The sequence below is a fragment of the Lampris incognitus genome, chromosome 2, assembly GCF_029633865.1.
Source record: "Lampris incognitus isolate fLamInc1 chromosome 2, fLamInc1.hap2, whole genome shotgun sequence".
Classification (NCBI taxonomy): Eukaryota; Metazoa; Chordata; class Actinopteri; order Lampriformes; family Lampridae; genus Lampris; species Lampris incognitus.
This window is the reverse complement of record NC_079212.1, coordinates 3512304-3532317: the sequence shown is the minus strand read 5'-3', so window position 1 is coordinate 3532317 and position 20014 is coordinate 3512304. Positions and strand designations below refer to the sequence as shown.

Below are 20014 nucleotides of genomic sequence, written 5' to 3'. Positions count from 1 at the left end.
CAGAAAAATGTACTGAACAGCCAATAAACCGACATGAAATCATAATTATAATAATAATAACAGTAATAACCCCTGTTAACTTTTTATCAATGACATTCAATAAATTAGCACAATATTACTGTAGCTACATCTACTGTAATACATATGTATTCAAAAGTGTGCATTCAAATTTAATAGTAATAATGTAATAACATCTGTTAATTTACATTACATTACATTACAGCCATTTAGCTGACGCTTTTATCCAAAGCGACTTACAATAAGTGCATTTAACGTAGGAAATCCGGAGAACTACTAGTCATCAGAGGTCATAAGTGCATCTAAACAAGCATCTAAGAGCAAAACCAGTGCTAAAGTAAAAGTGCAAGAAAGATTTTTTTTTAAATGAGTGAATACAATAAGTGCTAAGAACAAGTAACAGGGAAATAGTTCTTGAAGAGGTGAGTTTTCAACCTGCGCCGAAAGATGGGCAGCGACTCCGCTGTCCTGACATCAGTGGGGAGTTCATTCCACACTGTAGGGCCAGGACAGAAAAGAGCCGTGACTGGGTTGATCGGCAGCAAGGGCCTCTGAGCGACGGGGCAACCAGGCGTCCCGAGGCAGCACCGCGAAGTGGTCGGGTGGGGGTGTAGGGCTTGACCATGGCCTGAAGATAGGAAGGACCTGTTCCTTTCACTGCCCTGTAGGCTAGCACCAGAGTCTTAAACTGGATCCGAGCAGCTACTGGGAGCCAGTGTAGGGACATGAGAAGGGGAGTTGTGTGGGAGAACTTAGGGTGGTTGAACACCAGACGAGCTGCAGCTTTCTGAACAAGTTCCAGGGGTCTGATGGCCGACGCCGGGACGCCAGCAAGGAGGGAGTTGCCATAGTCCAGCCGGGAGATGACCAGAGCCTGGATGAGCACCTGTGCCCTCTGGTCAGTGAGGAATGGGCGAATCCTCCTGATGTTATAGGGGAGAAATCTGCAGGAGCGAGCAACCGATACAATATTTTCAGCAAACAACAGTTAGTCGTCTAGGATCACACCCAGATTCCTCACAGTCCGAGTTGGCGTCACCATGGTGTTGTCAATGGTGATGGCCAGGTCTTGGTGCGGGCAACCTTTCCCCAGGAGGAACATCAGCTCTGTCTTGTCCAGACTGAGCTTCAGGTGGTGTGTCGCCATCCACTCCAAGATGTCAGTCAAGCACGCAGCAATGCGTGTTTCTACTTGTGTGTCAGAGGGAGGAAAGGACAAGATCAGCTGGGTGTCATCGGCATAACAATGGTAAAAGAAGTCATGCGAGCGAATAACAAAACCCAGGGATGTCGTGTACAAGGAGAAAAGGAGAGGACCCAGAACCGAACCCTGTGGAATGCCTGTAGTCAGTCTGCGAGGCTCTGACACAAATCCCCTCCATGTCACCTGGTAGGAATTTACCATCAACAACATGCAACAATCGGTGCAACATGCAACCATTTACCATCAACAACATGCAACAATCGGTGTAACATTAGTGTAAATGTGTTTGTGTATATCATGGACCACATTCATATTGTCATATTGCCCTTTATACTAGCTGTTATCATGACAGGTCCTATATGGCTGAGCGTGCCACTACACAACCCCTTCCTCCATAAACGTACCAACTTGTATTAACTTGACAGGGCTAGTCATCAGAAGCTAACTCACCAGGACTCTTCCTCTCTCATAGAGTGATGAGTAGTCTTCTTCTCCAGTGTTCACCTCCAATGTTAAGTGGTAAACATAAATAACATATAAATGGTCTTCTAATATCCTGACTGGCTTATTTGTGTGTTTGACTTTGCTTAGGGATCAATATTAGCAGCCACAGTCAACTACATAACATGAGTGCACAATAAGTACTGGGACTACTGGGATGGGCAGGTCATCGGCAGGTCTGTGTGGATGAGTGGTCGGCCGGGGGGTGGCTAGGACGGCCCCCTGCCCTGGTGGATTGCTCTGTTGTCTGTGCTGGGTGGTGTCCTTCCTGCTGTGTTCCGACAGGGCTGCGGTGAGCACTACCAGGTGCTTTCTGGGGCCCCTGGGTGGCAGCTTGTCATTGTGGGCCATGGAGTGGGGTGCAGGGCTACTGGACTTGTTTCTGCTGTGTGGCTTTTCTGTGACATGCCAAGGGGCTGGTGGGGAGACCACATGTCTGGCTGTCCACAGGCACTGCTGGGGCCCTGTCCACCCTGGGGCGGCGGGGGGGGGGGTTGCCATTGGCTGGCTGGGGCCAGGTGTATTCGGCTATGTGGGTGTGTGCTCGGTGGCTGCGGCCGGAGGGTGCATCTACCCAGCGAAGGTGCTGTGGGCCTCGCCCCTACATTGGGCATGTATGGGCATGGGGCCCTGTCTGCCTGCCCACTCAGTGGGCGGTCCTGGCAGTGCGTCATTCTATTGATCATGGGGCCTGGCTCTGGGCCGGCAGTCTGTGCTTGCTGTCTGTGGCTCTGGTCCTGCACCTGCAGGTCCATCCTTTGCCTGCATCTGGGAGTTGGTGTTGGGGTTGCGTGCCCAGCTTGTGCCTTTGGGGACTTGTTTGTGCTCCTTGGGGGCTTGCGGTGCTTTAGGCTCTGGCTGTTCTCTTGGTCGTGGGGTGTCTGCATGACTGTTGGGCCCTGCATGACTGTTGGGCCCATGGGTGGCTGCAGAGCCTGTCTGCTGCCTGGAGGCACTATAAAAAGTCACGGCTCTCAGACACCAGAATTTATTGGGATTAATCCCTTGCACTCACAGGTGGACACTTCACATGCACATACACATACACACTACTAGCATCTGCTTCACACACTCCCTGGAACACTCTCTGTGTTATGTCCTTCATCTTTGTCCTTTATATCAGGTGGTGGTCTGTATACCTGTGTTGACAAATGCAGTGGCTAGTGGGATGGCAAGACTTTTATTGGGGGTGGCAGCTACAACTCCAAGCCACTGTGGTGTCTTTGCCACTGTATAGTACAGTGAACTGGATCTCTATATTCTGTGAGATGTATGTCTGTCTAAAGGAGGTTTAACTTTATATTCTATGAAACTCCCATCATTTTGAAGAGGGGTTGGTTGTATATTCTAAAAGTTTTCTGTTTGTGGGGGATTCAGCTGTTTTCTGTATGTTTGAAGTGGGGTTGGCTGTTTATTCTATGTCTGTTTTTCTGTCCACAGGGGGGTTGGCTGTATATTCTATGAGATGTCCACTGGCCGGCCTCTGTTTCCTGGCTCTACTGTGGAGGAAGAATTGCACTTTATCTTCAAACTGCTGGGTAAGACATCTCAGATACACAGACAGGTTAATATAAAGAGACAGTTAAATATGTCTCTGTATAGATTCATAATCTATATTCTTTGTGTGTGTCTGTCTGTGTTTGTAGGTACTCCTACAGAGGGTAGCTGGCCTGGGATCAGCTCTAATGAAGAGTTTATCTCCTACAATTATCCCAACTACAGAGCAGAGAAACTGAGCAATCACACACCCAGGTACACACGCATGCACAGAGAGACAGACATACTGCAGACTAATAATTTAGAGACTAAATTAACACAAAAATGGTTATACATACACCAGTATATGAAACACACAGTGTACACACACCGATGCAAAAATATGTTAATTGTGTAATACAAACATACACATGTAGATACACATACAACGTGTAGGATACCATGTTGAGCTCTGGTCGTCTCTGACCAGACAGGGTTTATTCCCAACAGAAATTATTTTTTTAACCTTAGGCGCCTGTTCAATATTTTGTATTCCACTAGTGTGCCAAATGAGGCTCTTGTAGTGCAGTGGTGCCCAGCCCTGCTCCTGGAGAGCTACCATCCTGCCATTTTTCACTCCAACCCTAATTTAACACACCTGATTCTTCTAATTACCTACTGACCAAGACCTTGATTAGTTGAATCAGATGTGTTAAATCAGGGTTGTAGTGAATACCGGCAGGAGGGTAGCTCTCCAGGAGCAGGGTTGGGCACCACTGTTGTAGTGCTTTCATTAGATGCAGAAAAAGCATTTGACCAGGTCGAATGTCCATACTTATTTGAAGTTCTAAAAAGATTTAATTTTGACGAAGATTTTATATCATGGATCAAGCTTCTCTATAAAAACCCCTCTGCAAAAATTCTTACCAATCAAACAATGTCTCCTCTCTTCATGGAATTCAGGGGGACGAGATAAGGGTGCCCCTTTCCCCACTAATATTTGTGCTCGCTATGGAGCCTCTTGCTGAGAGTATCAGGGCAGACTCCCAATTACACAGATATAACACAGGGAGGACAATGACTAAAATCTCATTATACGCAGATGATGTTCTCCTATACATAACCAGACCCCAGACAACCATTCTGCTAATTTTAGAGAAGATCAACCTATTTGGCAGCTTCTCAGGTTATAGAGTCAACTGGAGTAAGAGTGAACTGATGTGCATTCATCTGAGTGATACATCCTGGCTGCACACTCTTCCATATACACTCACCGGCCACTTTATTAGGCACACCCGTCCAACTGCTCGTTAACGCAAATTTCTAATCAGCCAATCACATGGCAGCAACTCAATGCATTTAGGCATGTAGACATGGTCAAGACGATCTGCTGCAGTTCAAACCGAGCATCAGAATGGGGAAGAAAGGTGATTTAAGTGACTTTGAACGTGGCATGGTTGTTGGTGCCAGATGGGCTGGTGTGAGTATTTCAGAAACTGCTGATCTACTGGGATTTTCACATACAACCATCTCTAGGGTTTACAGAGAATGGTCCGAAAAAGAGAAAATATCCAGTGAGCGGCAGTTCTGTGGGCGAAAATGCCTTGTTGATGCCAGAGGTCGGAGGAGAATGGCCAGACTGGTTCGAGCTGATAGAAAGGCAACACTAACTCAAATAACCACTCATTACAACCGAGGCATGCAGAAGAGCATCTCTGAACGCACAACACGTCGAACCTTGAGGCAGATGGGCTACAGCAGCAGAAGACCACACCGGGTGCCACTCCTGTCAGCTAAGAACAGGAAACTGAGGCTACAATTCGCACAGGCTCACCAAAATTGGTCAATAGAAGATTGGAAAAACGTTGCCTGGTCTGATGAGTCTCGATTTCTGCTGCGACATTCGGATGGTAGGGTCAGAATTTGGCGTCAACAACATGAAAGCATGGATCCATCCTGCCTTGTATCAACGGTTCAGGCTGGTGGTGGTGGTGTAATGGTGTGGGGGATATTTTCTTGGCACACTTTGGGCCCCTTAGTACCAACTGAGCATCGCGTCAACGCCACAGCCTACCTGAGTATTGTTGCTGACCATGTCCATCCCTTTATGACCACAGTGTTCCCATCTTCTGATGGCTACTTCCAGCAGGAAAACGCGCCATGTCATAAAGCTCAAATCATCTCAGACTGGTTTCTTGAACATGACAATGAGTTCACTGTACTCAAATGGCCTCCACAGTCACCAGATCTCAATCCAATAGAGCACCTTTGGGATGTGGTGGACTGGGAGATTCGCATCATGGATGTGCAGCCGACAAATCTGCAGCAACTGCGTGATGCTGTCATGTCAATATGGACCAAACTCTCTTGAGGAATGTTTCCAGTACCTTGTTGAATCTATGCCACGAAGGATTAAGGCAGTTCTGAAGGCAAAAGGGGGTCCAACCCGGTACTAGCAAGGTGTACCTAATAAAGTGGCCAGTGAGTGTAAGTTATCCATTGACAAATTTACATATTTAGGTGTTGTGGTTATAAAGTACTATTCCTCCTTAATTGAGGCTAATTTCCCTCCCCTGATGACAAGGCTTGAAGCAAACATACAATTTTGGAAAACTCTCCCTCTATCTTTGATAGGTAGCGTGAATGCAATTAAAATGGTCTTTCTACCGAAACTGTTGTACTTATTCCAAAACATCCCAATTTTTCTCCCTAAATCATTTTTCAAACATATAGACTCCATCATAATTCCCTTCTTGTGGCACTATAACACACATAGGAGAGCTAAAACACACCTTTGTAAGCCAAGATGGGACAGGGAATTAGTACTTCCAAACTTCTTACTGTATTAATGAGCATCAAGCATCAGATTCTTCACTTTCTATCTGGATAACTCGACCCCTCAGCATGGATGGCTCGAAATGGAACAAGAGGAATGTCACCCATTTCTCATAGGGGCTGTTTTGTTGTCTTCCACTAAACTAGATAAATCAATATATAATTCCAAACCAGTTATACATGGTATGTTTCATATATGGAAATAAATTAGGTCTCACTTTCATCTTAAACCCTTATTCTTTGCCCTTCTGATAGCTGGTAATCCTACTTTTGCCCCGTCTAACCTGGATGGTATTTTCAAATTGTGGAAAGTGGCTGGCATCCTCAGTATAGGTGATTTGTACTTTGATGGCTCTTTAGCCTCCTTCACTCAGGTCCAGGGCAAACACAATCTCCCAGGAAACAATTTCTTTAGATATTTGCAAGTAAGGGATTGCGTTCGAAAACATCTACCAGGATTTGAGGCTGCCAACTGTTCAATGATAGATGTGTGCCTTAAAAGACCATCAAGCTCAGATAAACTTGCATCCTTTATTTATGACACCTTACAGCAGGCCAATTTACCCTCGTCGGAAGGTATTAAGACAAAATGGGAGGAAGAGTTGGGTCTGTAGATATCTGATGAAATTTGGGAGGGAAGTGTGGAGCACATACATACATGCTCAAGCAACGCTAGACATGGCCTTATTCAATTTAAAATTTTGTACCCTCCATTATTCCAGAGTTAGGCTACACCAGATTATCCCGAAGTGAAACCCTCATATGAAAAATGTCAGTCAGCAGAAGGTACTCTGCTACATAGCTTTGCTCTTTGCCCAAAGATACAGACCTACTGGATAGAAATATTTGAGATACTATCTAAAATGATGAACATCCAGTTAGAACTGGACCCTCTTTTAATCATTCTCAGAAGGTCTGATAATATATAAATATATTGGTGAAAATATGTGTCCTATATCTTGAGATTCAGCTCAATCCAGGGAACACGTTCATAAAAACTAAGGGTGCTTTGAAAAAGTAGGTTTTGTATGTTTCTCAATTTTGTGAAAAAGCGCCAATTAGTGGCCGGGTGCCAAATTTTGCAAAGAACCTTATTAAGTGATGAGAAACTACTCAGCCGAACTTTGTTGTTTTATTTTTGACCCCCCCCCCTTTTTCTCCCCAATTATATTTGCCAATTACCTCACTCTTCCGAGCCGCCCCTGTCACTGCTTCATCCCCTCTACCAGTCCAGGGAGGGCTGCAGACTACCACATGCCTCCTCCGATACACGTGGAGTCGCCAGCCGCTTCTTTTCACCTGATATTGAGGAGTTTCACCAGGGGAAGGTAGCGCGTGGGAGGATCACGCTATTCCCCACAGTTCCCTCTCCCCCCCCGAACTGGTGCCCTGACCAACCAGAGGAGGCGCTAGTGCAGTGACAAGGACACATACCCACATCTGGCTTCCCACCCACAGACATGGCCAATTGTGTCTGTACGGGACGGCGACCAAGCCGGAGGCAACACAGGGATTCGAACCACTGATCCCTGTGTTGGCATTGTAGTGTGGCAACGGAATAGACCGCCACACTACAATGCAAACATTTTCCAACGTACCTTTTCAACCTTAAACCATTCTGATTGTGGGGGGTTGCGAGCACTTGGCACACAATTCTATGAGTATTTGAAATACTATCTTGTGTGTGTGTGTACTCATCACAACACACACTAATGCATAATACAGCCTCAACAAAACACCCAGGTCAGTACATCCTCAATGCACGGTATGCGTAGGCATCAAACATCCGAAGTGATGACATCATTCTGAGTCCTTTGAAACATCCAGATCAATTTGGTTTTTTATTTCTTTTCTATAATTTTACAAAGAAAGGTGCTAATAACCATGGTGCAGATGTTATGCCATCCTTCTGTGACACAGATAGATAGATAGATAGATAGATAGATAGATAGATAGATAGATAGATAGATAGATAGATAGATAGATACATAGCTTGAGAGGTAGATGTGTACCAGATAGATAAATAAATAGCTTGAAAGGTAGATGTGTACCAGATAGATAAATAGATACATAGCTTAAGAGGTAGATGTGTACCAGAGAGGGGGAGAGAGGTGGCTGTAGGTACAGGTAGGTTGATTTAGACACAAACAGACAGCTTAGTAAAGGGGTCGATGGCTGGATAGAGATGGGTAAGTGGGTAGGTTCGGTTGGAAATGGGTTAATAATAAGTCATAAACAGGCTAAAACGAGACAAACGTTGGTGGAAACCAGACAAAAACACTTAAAATAATTTAATAGGGGCATCCAGGTAGTGTAGCAGTCTATTCCGTCGCCTACCCACACGGGCTGTTTGAATCCCTGTGTTACCTCCGGCTTGGTCGGGCGTCCCTACAGACACAACTGGCCGTGTCTGCGGGTGGGAAGCCGGATGTGGGTATGTGTCCTGGTTGCTGCACTAGCGCCTCCTCTGTTCGGTCGAGGCACCTGTTCAGGGGGGAGGGGGAACTGGGGGGAATAGCGTGATCCTGCCACGTGCTGCGTGTCCCCGGTGAAACTCCTCACTGTCAGGTGAAGGGAAGCGGCTGGTGACTCCACATGTATGGGAGGAGGCATGTGGTAGTCTGCAGCCCTCCCCGGATTGGCAGATGGGGTGGAGCAGGGACTGGGGCGGCTTGGAAGAGTGGGGTAATTGGCCAAGTACAATTGGGGAGAAAAAGAGTGGGGGGGGGGTCAAAAAATAAAAAATAAAACCACACCAGCCTAATCATCATTTAGTGTACATGTGCGGATGTGCAGCCAGCTACTAATGAAACAGGAACTGGGAAACTCAACGGCAGGAGAGACGAACATGCTGTTGCACACTTTACCAAGTACAACCTGACATGTGTGACAAGCCTGCCAGCAACCTTTATATTCCATATTTCATATTTTATATTTTCAGGACCTTTTACACTTATTTTATTGACTTCATGTTGGTTCATGCAGAAACAATTAGCCTGTGTGTGTGCGTGTGCGTGTGTGTGTGTGTGTGTGTGTGTTTAGGTTGGACAATGAAGGAGTGGAACTACTCTCTAAATTCCTCCAGGTCAGTTACCAACACTGTGTCCAGTTATTATTATTATTGTTGTTGTTGTTGTTACATATCCCGCTAAAAACCCATTGTTATATCTTCCAGAAGGAAAACGTTACCATACGTCCCCGTATGAGCAAGTGATTCTTTCTCCCAGTATGAGTCACCTCTTTGTTGTTGTTGTTTTTCTTTTAGATTTTTCCCCTTTTTCTCCTAATTGTACTTGGCCAATTACCCCACTCCTCCGAGCTGTCCTGGTCGCTGCTCCACCCCCTCTGCTGATCCGGGGAGGGCTGCAGACTACCACATGCCTCCTCCCATACATGTGGAGTCACCAGCCGCTTGTTTTCAGTCCCCCCCCACCCCCGAACAGGCGCCCCGACCGACCAGAAGAGGCACTAGTGCAGCGACCAGGACACACACCCACATCTGGCTTCCCTCCCACAGACACGGCCAATTGTGTCGGAGGTAACACGGGGATTCGAACAGGGATCCCCGTGTTAGTAGGCAACGGAATAGACCGCCACACTACCCGGACGCTGTGGTCCACCTATCCTCTCTGGTGGACCAAGTGCTGGTGTGACGTAAAACCTGTCACTTCCTGGGGCATATGTGTGGTGTGGTGGTCTATTCTGTTGCCTACCAACACGGGGCTCGCCGATTCGAATCCCCGTGTTGCCTCCGGGGCTTGGTCGGGCGTCCCTACAGACACAATTGGCCGTGTCCGCGGGAGGGAAGCCAGATGTGGGCATGTGTCCTGGTTGCTGCACTAGCGCCTCTTCTGGTCGGTCGGGGTGCCTGTTCAGGGGGAGGGAGGGGGAACTGGGGGGAATAGCGTGATCCTCCCACATGCTACGTCCCCCTGGTGAAACTCCTCACTGTCAGGGGGAAAGAAGTGACTGGTGACTCCACATGTATGGGAGGAGGCATGTGGTGGTCTGCAGCCCTCCCCGGATCGGCAGAGGGGGTGGAGCAGAGACCGGGACGGCTCAGAAGAGTGGGGTAATTGGCCGGGTACAATAGGGGAGAAAAAGGGGGGGGGGGTCCAAAACAAAAACAAAAAACGTCACTTCCTGTGTGGTGCTTGGGATTTTTGGTGGGAATCTCGCCCCAGCACAGACACAAGTTTGTATTTGTCTGTATTACTGGAAATGACAAGGCCTTCATCAGTGATTCGTCACTGTGTCACCTCGTTAGGCGAAAGATAGTAACTTGAAGGACATTTAATTTTAATAAGATTTTTACTTTAACTGGTGCCACCAGCTGGCTTCCATGATGACTGTTAGCATGCTGGTGGTTTGTTTGGACTTCATGCCAGCACACTCCTGACGGTGTCCTCCTCAGTTCCACCAGGGGCACTGTCTGCTGTCTTTCCTGGAAACTGAATCTAATCTGTCACTAAAGAGGTGTGGCAGTACTTTTGGCCAGGTAGTAAATGTTTCACGCTAAGTATTAATTGTGTCAAGGGCCTGACTGTGTGTTGAGCAGGTGATCGGGACAGAACTCTGCTTTGTGGGTCACCTGAAGATCTGATGACTGCTGTGTTTGTGTTGCTTCAGTTTGAGGGCAAGAAGAGAATCTCAGCAGACGAGGCCATGAGGCATGCTTACTTCATCGACCTGGGCAGTAGAATACAGAACCTGTCTGATAGTAAGAAAACACACACACACACACACACACACACACACACACACACACACACACACACACACACACACACACACACTGTGATGACTCCTGCTCCTTCCAAGCTGCACAGGTCAAAAGAGACAGTGAAGCATAATCTGTCCATGGTGATATTTCCAAACTCATTCGCTGGCGAGACTTTCCTCCTCCAAAAAATCGCCCCGTAGGTGGTCTGCACAAGCAGCTTGTCAGGACCTGTACTGAGGTCTTAAGCTGCTTCCTCGCGGTCCTCCGTCATTATAACACGTTATAACAATAAGCACCTCCTGCCATAAGCTGTGGCGAGAAGGAATGTTAATAAAGGCAGAGCGTAATGTCACAGAGCGGTTATAATGTCCACGCCAGCTGACTCTAACTTGTGGCTAACGTTAAGTTAGCTCTTGTGACGTCATTCATAGTAAACACACTGCCAGTAGCGATCTTACTTACTATACTAGACGGCAAAACAACACAAAAACACACTGACACCATATTCTGTTGTTCTCACGGTGTTTTAAAAACCCACAATGCACAGAGGAGAAAAGTACCTGTGGCATATCTCCTGCTGCCGCTAGGGGCGCCAATTTAGGAAACACTCCTGTGGGTCGTTACGAGTACAAACGACCTGTGTGGCCGTATGGGTTGGAGGACTTGTTGCCGCTGTCTTACCTGCAGGATTGGTTGAGCCATCCCCACCACTCTGAAACACCTTCTGCTTGTTCTGCGTGTTAACATGTGATGTGTTGTACATGATGCAGCCTGGTCACAGCCAGTCAAGTGTGTGTCTGTGTGTGTGTGTGTGTGTGTGTGTGGCTTGTCGGTTTGCCTTTTTATCAAAAATAAAAACCTCAACTATGGTGAGGGAAGAAAGGTTCGACATCGTCATTTTGTGAAGTACTGAACCAGGTCGTCCAGACATAATGTCTGTTATGCTGATGATGAACAGCAGCTGGAATTAAGCCAATGTCCAAACGGTCCTGTCTGACTAACGCCCCTTTTCCACTGCATGGCACCGGCTCAACCCAACTCTACTCGCTTTTTTCGGTTTTCCATTGGCCAAAAGTTAGGGATGGTACATGGTACCAGTACTTTTTTTGGTACCACCTCCGTCGAGGTTCCAAGTGAGCTGAGCCGATACTAAAAGGTGACATGAAAATACCACTATAAATAAATGAATGAATAAAATAAAATATAAATATATGTTTGTTATTTATTTAAATGTAAATAAAATCCTGTAAAATAAATAGATAAAAATATTTAAATATAAATAAAAATAAATGAATAAAATATAAATACATTTATGTATATTTATTTAAATATAAAAATATTTTTTTGGGGGGGGGATTTCCCCCCCCCCCTTTTCTCCCCAATTGTACTAGGCCAGTTACCCCACTCTTCCGAGCCGTCCCGGTCTCTGCTCCACCCCCTCTGCTGATCCGGGGAGGGCTGCAGACTACCACATGCCTCCTTCCATACATGTGGAGTCACCAGCCGCTTCTTTTCACCTGACAGTGAGGAGTTTCACCAGGGGGACGTAGCACGTGGGAGGATCCTGCTATTACCCCTAGTTCCCCCTCCCCCCTGAACAGGCGCCCCGACTGACCAGAGGAGGCGCTAGTGCAGCGACCAGGACACATACCCATATCTGGCTTCCCACCCGCAGACACGGCCAATTGTGTCTGTGGAGACACCCGACCAAGCCAGAGGTAACGCGGGGATTCGAACCGGAGATCCCCGTGTTGGTAGGCAACGGAATAGACCACTACGCTACCTGGACGCCCTAAATATAAATAAATCTGACCACTGATTGGTCAGAGAGAAATTGAACAGCTCTGTTTATAACCAGGAAATGCCAAAGCAAGTCTTGTGAAACTTGTGATATACTTTATCTTTATTTCAGATCCCGTTAATCACTGCCTCAGCAGCCACTGTTCTTCCTGGGGTCTGACAGTACAACAGTTAATTTACAAGTCAACAAGCAAAAACAACATAACAGCAATAAGCAGAAACATCACACAAAACTAAACTTATCAAACAGCTTTGAGCACTACACGAAACTCTATATGCATCATACCCAATTAGGCAAAAAACAAAAAGAATTCCTGTAGATAGAAAAAAAGATTAATTAAAGACAGGTCAGGTGAATCGGCTGTACTAAATTGTCCTAAGGTGTAAATGTGTGTGTGTGTGTGTGTGTGTGTGTGTCGGCCCTGTGTGATGGCCTGGCGGCCTGTCTCCCCGCCTGCCACCCAATGACTGCTGGGACAGGCTCCAGCATCCCGCGACCCTGAGAGCAGGATAAGCGGTTTGGATAATGGATGCATGGATGGAAAATAATGTATTAAATGATTGAAATAAAGCTGACATAACTCATAACAGAATACAGTAAACAGACATAAAAAATACACCTAATCTAAAACAATCTCTTTCTGCATTACATACTCTGTCAGCTGCTTCTTGACTCTAACTCTGCTGGTATTATAGTTGATAATCTGTGTAAAAAATTACGTGTTGTCAGTGAATCTCTTAGTGACATTAATATTGTTCATGTGAAGCACACATTTAGAGTTGGACTTGTTGATTTGTTTGAAAATAAAACCCTGGTGTGGGGTGCTGATAGACAAGGGAGGAAAAACGAGTTAACACACCCACAAATGACTAGCGGGGCTTCGCGTGAGGGGATGCTATCTGCAGTGGAAAACCAACTTCACACTATTCGTAAAGACCTCTGTTCCAGTCTTCAGCAACATCGCCAGTGTACAGTCTCGTCAGAAGGAGAATTATGATCGCCACCATGAAAGCAACAAAGAGATTATTACAGGGTCCGTAGTCTACATCAAAAACAGTTGATGTATACACAGGATGGGATCAAAGCTGGAGCCTCGATGGACTGGTTGAGTCCAGCGAGGCTCCAGCTCTGTTGTTGAGTCACTCAGCAAAGGCCGTGTCAAGCTAAAAAATGTAAAAACCCACCAGATCCTAAGTACACCTACCACGCCATCAAACTCAAGATCTACACAAATGCCACATCATCATCAGATGTTCCCCATGACCTTGAGCACCCAACCACTCCTGACCGCCCCTGTGACACCATAGAGGACAAACCCCAGCAACCCAAGAGACAAATGGAGGAGGTAGATGAGATCAGTGACACAACGGAATACGTTGTATTAATCTGGATACTTAATATTAATCTGGGTAATTAATTAGGTATAATCTAGTTTAGAAGGACATGAAATAGCCTAGCCTAAATAATACCCCGGGGTATAAACTGGACTAGCCCAGAATATACCCGGGGTATAAAACAGGCTAGCCCACATTAACCCCAGGTCTGAGTGTGGGGGGTATAATCTGGCCTGGGGGGGTATGAAATAGCCTAGCCTAGATAATACCCTGGGTTATAAACTGGACTGTGGAGTCCTGGCCTGATGTGTTAGCTCTCCTGTGTTGTGTCATCCTCTTGGCCAGCGTCTGTTTGGTTTCCCCAATGTGCAAGTCACGGCAACCTTCCTGGCACTTAACAGCTACACTATATTGCTCTGTTTGTGTCGGGGGAACCGATTCTTGAGGTGGACCAACTTCTGGTGCAGTGTGTTTTAGGGTTTGAAAGCAACCGAGACGCGGCGTTTGGAAAATACGTGTCTCAGCTTTTCCGACACTCCCACCACATACAGAATCACCACTGGTTTACACTTAGACAGCTGTTGTCTTTCTCATCTCTTCGATCGGGTGGTCCACTGTTTGGGGTCTTCCTGGCTTTGACAAACGCCCAGTTAGGATGAGCACACTTAACCAGGGCCTGTTTAATGTGGGACTTCTCCTCTTCCCCGGCCGCTGTGTCGGTGGGGACGTTGTCAGCTGGGTGGTGCAGCGTCCTGATGACTCCTAGTTTGTGCTCCAGTGGATGATGAGAGTCAAACCTTAAGTACTGATCAGTATGTGTTGGTTTACAGTAAACATCAACAATCAAATGTCCCCATCACCAACTGCAGTTTCACAGCATAAGAAGACTAACCTGTCATGTTCCACATCCTCCCTGGTGAACTTGATGTGGTGTCCACAGAGTTCATGTGGTCGGTGAAATGTGCTACATCCTGAGATTTAATGTTAACCCAGGTGTCGTCCACAAATCTGAACCAATGGACCAATGGCTAGGTGGTGTCCCTGGATAGGACATCAGAGCCTCTTTTCCACTTCCTCCATATACAAGTTGGCCACTACAGGTGAGACTGGGGAACCCATAGCGCCCCCATGCCTCTGCCTGTAGTACTGCCCCCTGTATGTGAAGTACGCAGACTGAAGACACATCCCTGGTTAAGTGTGCTTATCCTAACTGGGCGTTTGTCAAAGCAAGGAAGACGTCCAAACAGTGCACCAGCCGATTGAAGAGAGGAGAAGGACAACAGCTGTCTAAGTGTAAACCAGTGGTGATTCTGTATGTGGTGGGAGTGTCACAACAGTTGAGACGCATATTTTCCAAACATCGTGTCCCAGTTGCTTTCAAACCCCAAAACACACTGCACCAGAAGTTGGTCCACCTCAAGGATCGGGTCCCCCGACACAAACAGAGCAATATAGTGTAGCTGTTAAGTGCCGGGAGGACTGGCATGACTTGTACATCGGGGAAACCAAACACACATTGGCCAAGAGGATGACACAACACAGGAGAGCTAACATGTCAGGCAGGGACTCCACAGTCTATACCATCTACAGACCAGGACTCCACAGTCTACACCATCTACAAGCCAGTGGCCACTCTTTCAAGGATGAGGATGTGCACATCCTTGATAGGGAGGAATGCTGGTTTCAACGAGGAGTCAAAGAGGCCATCTATGTGAAGAGGGAACGATCATCCCTGAACTGAGGGGGAGGGGCCTAAGAGTACATCTGTCACCATCTTACAATGCTGTGATTGCAACTATTCCCTAATCCTCTGTGAATAGTACACACGGCCATTGTAACTAGTTAATGGTCACGCCCATATTTGCATATGAGACTGGTGGTTGGTTTGGGTCGTTATGCCACTGTATTGTTTATAAGGGTGGGGTACCTGCAGTCAGTTGAGACTGAAGAGGTCACTTAGATGATGATGAAATGTTTCTGTCAGATGATTCAACTTTCTGTGATATATTAATATTAATTTATTGATAATGCTTAATATCCAACTTTGTTTTATGTTTCAGCAACATCCATCTTTACTCTGTCAGACATTCAACTGGAAAAAGAAGCAGTCAAACCCCCTGCTCTGTCTGAGTCAGGTAACACACACACACACACACACACACACACACACACACACAAAGATGCATACATACATATGCCGCACACACTTACCATATTAGTTAATAGAATGTGAATGCATGGTGAAAGTGTCTCTCTCTCTCTCAAATTCAAATTGCTTTATTGGCATGACCTTAACAAAATACAGTACTGCTAAAGCACTGTACAAATAACGAATGTTAACAAATATACACACAGGAAGAAGACAATAATAGATACATATATCTACTACTACTACTCCTACTACTACTTTCGGCTGCTCCCATTAGGGGTCGCCACAGTGGATCATCAGTTTCCATCTCTTCCTGTCCTCTGCATCTTCCTCTGTCACACCAGCCACCTGCATGTCCTCCCTCACCACATCCATAAACCTCCTCTTTGGCCTTCCTCTTCTCCTCTTCCCTGGCAGCTCCATATTCAGCATCCTTCTCCCAGTATACCCAGCATCTCTCCTCCACACATGTCCAAACCATCTCAATCTTGCCTCTCTTGCTTTGTCTCCAAACTGTCCAACCTGAGCTGTCCCTCTAATATACTCATTCCTAATACTGTCCTTCTTCATCACTCTCAATGAAAATAATAATATATACATATAATACATAAATAAAAAGAAGGTAAGTTAAAACGGAGCAGGTCATTCTGAGTCCCTTGTGTGATGGCAAGCAGAGATAAACTGTCCTGTGAGAACACAACTTTCTTTCATGTCCCCCAGTATCATTTTTAGTTTTTTATTATCTGATTTGATAAATTGTGGGTGTTTATTGTTGAATTTTGGGAAAACTTGTTCCCTGATCAGTTTAAATGTTGGGCACTGTGTGAGGAGGTGCTGCTCTGTCTCTGCAGCAGTTCCTCCACACTTTTGGCACAGTCGCTCCTCTTTTGGCAGCCATGTTTTCTGATATCTGCCTGTTTCTATGGCCAGGCTATGAGCCTCAGTCTGTACTGTGTTACCATGTGTCTGTGTTGAACATCAGTCACTGTGCTCAGGTAGGTTGTTTTCTGATGTCTGCCTGTTTCTATGGCCAGGCTATGAGCCTCAGTCTGTACTGTGTTACCATGTGTCTGTGTTTCTATGGCCAGGCTATGAGCCTCAGTCTGTACTGTGTTACCATGTGTCTGTGTTTCTATGGCCAGGCTATGAGCCTCAGTCTGTACTGTGTTAACATGTGTCTGTGTTGAACATCAGTCACTGTGCTCAGGTAGGTTGTTTTCTGATGTCTGCCTGTTTCTATGGCCAGGCTATGAGCCTCAGTCTGTACTGTGTTACCATGTGTCTGTGTTTCTATGGCCAGGCTATGAGCCTCAGTCTGTACTGTGTAAACATGTGTCTGTGTTTAACATCAGTCACTGTGCTCAGGTAGGTTGCCACAGTGGACTGTCTTTTTAGGGCCAGATAGCATTGCATTTTACTTTGTGTGTGATTTTGTGTTCCAATAGGTGAGGTACTTTTGTTTCTGTTGTGTTATAATTTGGTTGACTCTGATAGTCCTGGTGTCAGACTGGTCCTGAGGTAAAACACTGCTTGGACTGGAACAGAGTGTCAGGACCAGCTGAGTGAGGTGACCCTTGTCTTTGCTCATCTCTTGGCTCTGCAGGGCTTTGTGGTGGTAGGAGTGGGGTCACTTTCTTTTAGATGAAGCCAATATTTAACTGATTGTATTTTGGATTTTCAATAATAATGGGAATTGGCCCAATTCAGCTCTGCGGGCATTATTAGCTGTTGTGCTGTGCACCTGCAGGATGCTTTTCCAAAATTCAGCGTGTGCATTTTCAACTGGGTGTTTTTCCCATTGTTCAAAGTTTAGGTTTGTTTGTGGGCCCCACACTTCGCTTCCATAGAGCAGAATGGCTTCTATAACTGATTGAAGTAATTTGAGTCAAACTAAAATTGGAATCTGAATGTGAATTTGTCTTTTGATTGCATAAAATGCCCTGCGTGCTTTCTCTCTCGGTTCCTTGACTGCTGGGTTGAAATTTCCAGTGGAACTTATTTTCAAGCCTAGATAATTATATTCCAAACAGTTTTCCATTATATGTGTTCCAATTGTAAAGTGATATTTGTTTCTCTGACTTCTGGATCTTTTTTGAAATATCATTGTTTTGGACTTTTTGATGTTAATTGCCAGGGCCCAGGTCTGACAGTAACATTCAAGTATGTTCAAACTCTGGCTGGTCTGATGGCCGAGCGGAATAAACCACCGTTCTTGTAATCCGCTCGTCATGTGGCTGGGAGGTTCATATGCCAGACTCGCTGTAACCGGTCACGGCCAGAGCGTCCACGGGCTACACCCACTACCCGAGGGATAGCGGGTGTAGATCGGTGTAGTGTTCGGGGACGCGTCATTCTCCAGCGACCCCTCTGGCCCATCCGGGCGCCTGCAGCCAAGCAACCGAAAGCATTCTCCCTACGTCTCCTTCGCGGCCTGAAGGTAATGCGATCCATGCGAGGCTTCAGCATGTAAAATAGAGAGAGCAGCCAACACGAGTTTGAAGGAAGCTGGTGTTACGACTATCTCCTTCCTGTGGAAACGTGAGCCAGGGGAGTTATTCAACAAGAGTTCCGGCCATATGCCATTGGGTTAATCGGGTGGGATAAGGGGAAAAACTAGAAATAAATTTATTTTTAAAAAAAATTGTGTTCAGACTCTGTTTAAGTCCATCTTTTGTTGGACTTAACAGAATTAAACCATCTGCGTACAGCAGGAATTTGATCTCCAAGTTGTGAAGTGTAAGACCAGGTGTTGTGGCCCGTTCCAACGTGGTGGCCAATTCATTAATATAAATGTTGAACAGGGCAGGTGGTAAACAACAGCCTTATCTCACCCCACGTTCTTGAGAAATAAATGATGTTCTCTTGTGTCCAGTCTTGATGCTGCACATGTTTTTTTTATACATGGATTTTACTAAGTCGTATGTTGTACCCCCTACGCCAGTTTGAAGTAGTTTGTAAAATAAACCAATGTGCCATATTGAATCAAATGCTTTTTTGAAGTCAATGACACATGCAAAAAAATTTTCTTATTTTGATAAACATATTTGTCGACCAGGGTGTGATCTCTCTCTCTCTGTCTCGTTCTCTCTTGTCTCTCTCTCTCTCTCTCTCTCTCTCTCTCTCTCTCTCTCTCTCTCTCTCTCTCTCTCTCTCTCTCTCTCTCTCTCCAGTCAACAGTCTATCCAGGAGACAGTCTCTTCTTTTCTGAGAGGAGATGAGGCTAAAAGGGAGATTTATTGATGGAGAGACAGATGGAGTAAACAATGAAGGAGAAGATGGATGTTTCTGCATCTCACCAGGAGACATTCGCCTTGGATTGATAAAGTTTAGTTTATCTACTTGAAGAGAAGTGGAACAAAACTGGAAGTCTCGGATACACACACACACACACACACACACACACACACACACACACACAGGCTCTGAGCCCCTCGTGGCCGACTGTTAGTTAAGATCACAGTCTTCGTTTTCAGATGCAATAACGAGTTAGTGTAACCATAGTAACCATAATGGCAGACAGGCTGGGACTAACGTGACCAACAGAGGTCCAGGTGAAGTCTCGCAGTCTGTCAGACCACAGTTGAGGGAAAAACACACAACTTTTGCTCAGTGAGATGAAAAGAGTGGGATTAATAGATGAATATTTAAAAGAGACAGCAGAGATAGGAGGGAAATAAGAAAAGCTTTTACCCAGTCTTCCATTTAAAACCACTTCCTGTCTGCTACCTAGGCTTGACTGTTGGCTTGTGCCCTGCAGTGTGAACTTGTTGAATTTTGCTGTAGGTTTGTTCATAAAAGGGAAGTCATACAGAACAGACCTGTCAAAGCTACCATGAAGTCGGAGTGCTTGGAAGACTGAGTTTGACCTAACACCACGATGCTGATGCTGAGCCTCCGTCTGACATTCACCCATCCCTGACTTGAACCTAGAACACCTAATGCAGAAGAGGAAACACATCGGCCTGGGTTTATT

At 45.9% G+C, this 20014-nt stretch overlaps 1 protein-coding gene across 1 annotated transcript in view; it reads left to right on the top strand.

Annotated features, from left to right (window-relative positions):
- Positions 1-19386, top strand: part of cdk16 (cyclin dependent kinase 16) — a 61525-nt gene extending 42139 nt beyond the window's left edge. Inside the window, exons 12-17 of the mRNA XM_056275534.1 lie at positions 3164-3261; positions 3370-3475; positions 9077-9119; positions 10664-10754; positions 15953-16027; positions 19212-19386. Of these exons, the coding sequence (XP_056131509.1) occupies positions 3164-3261; positions 3370-3475; positions 9077-9119; positions 10664-10754; positions 15953-16027; positions 19212-19249 (451 nt within the window). The 3' untranslated portion in view covers positions 19250-19386. The remainder of the gene's footprint in view (positions 1-3163; positions 3262-3369; positions 3476-9076; positions 9120-10663; positions 10755-15952; positions 16028-19211) is intronic.
- Positions 19387-20014: the final 628 nt, after the last annotated feature.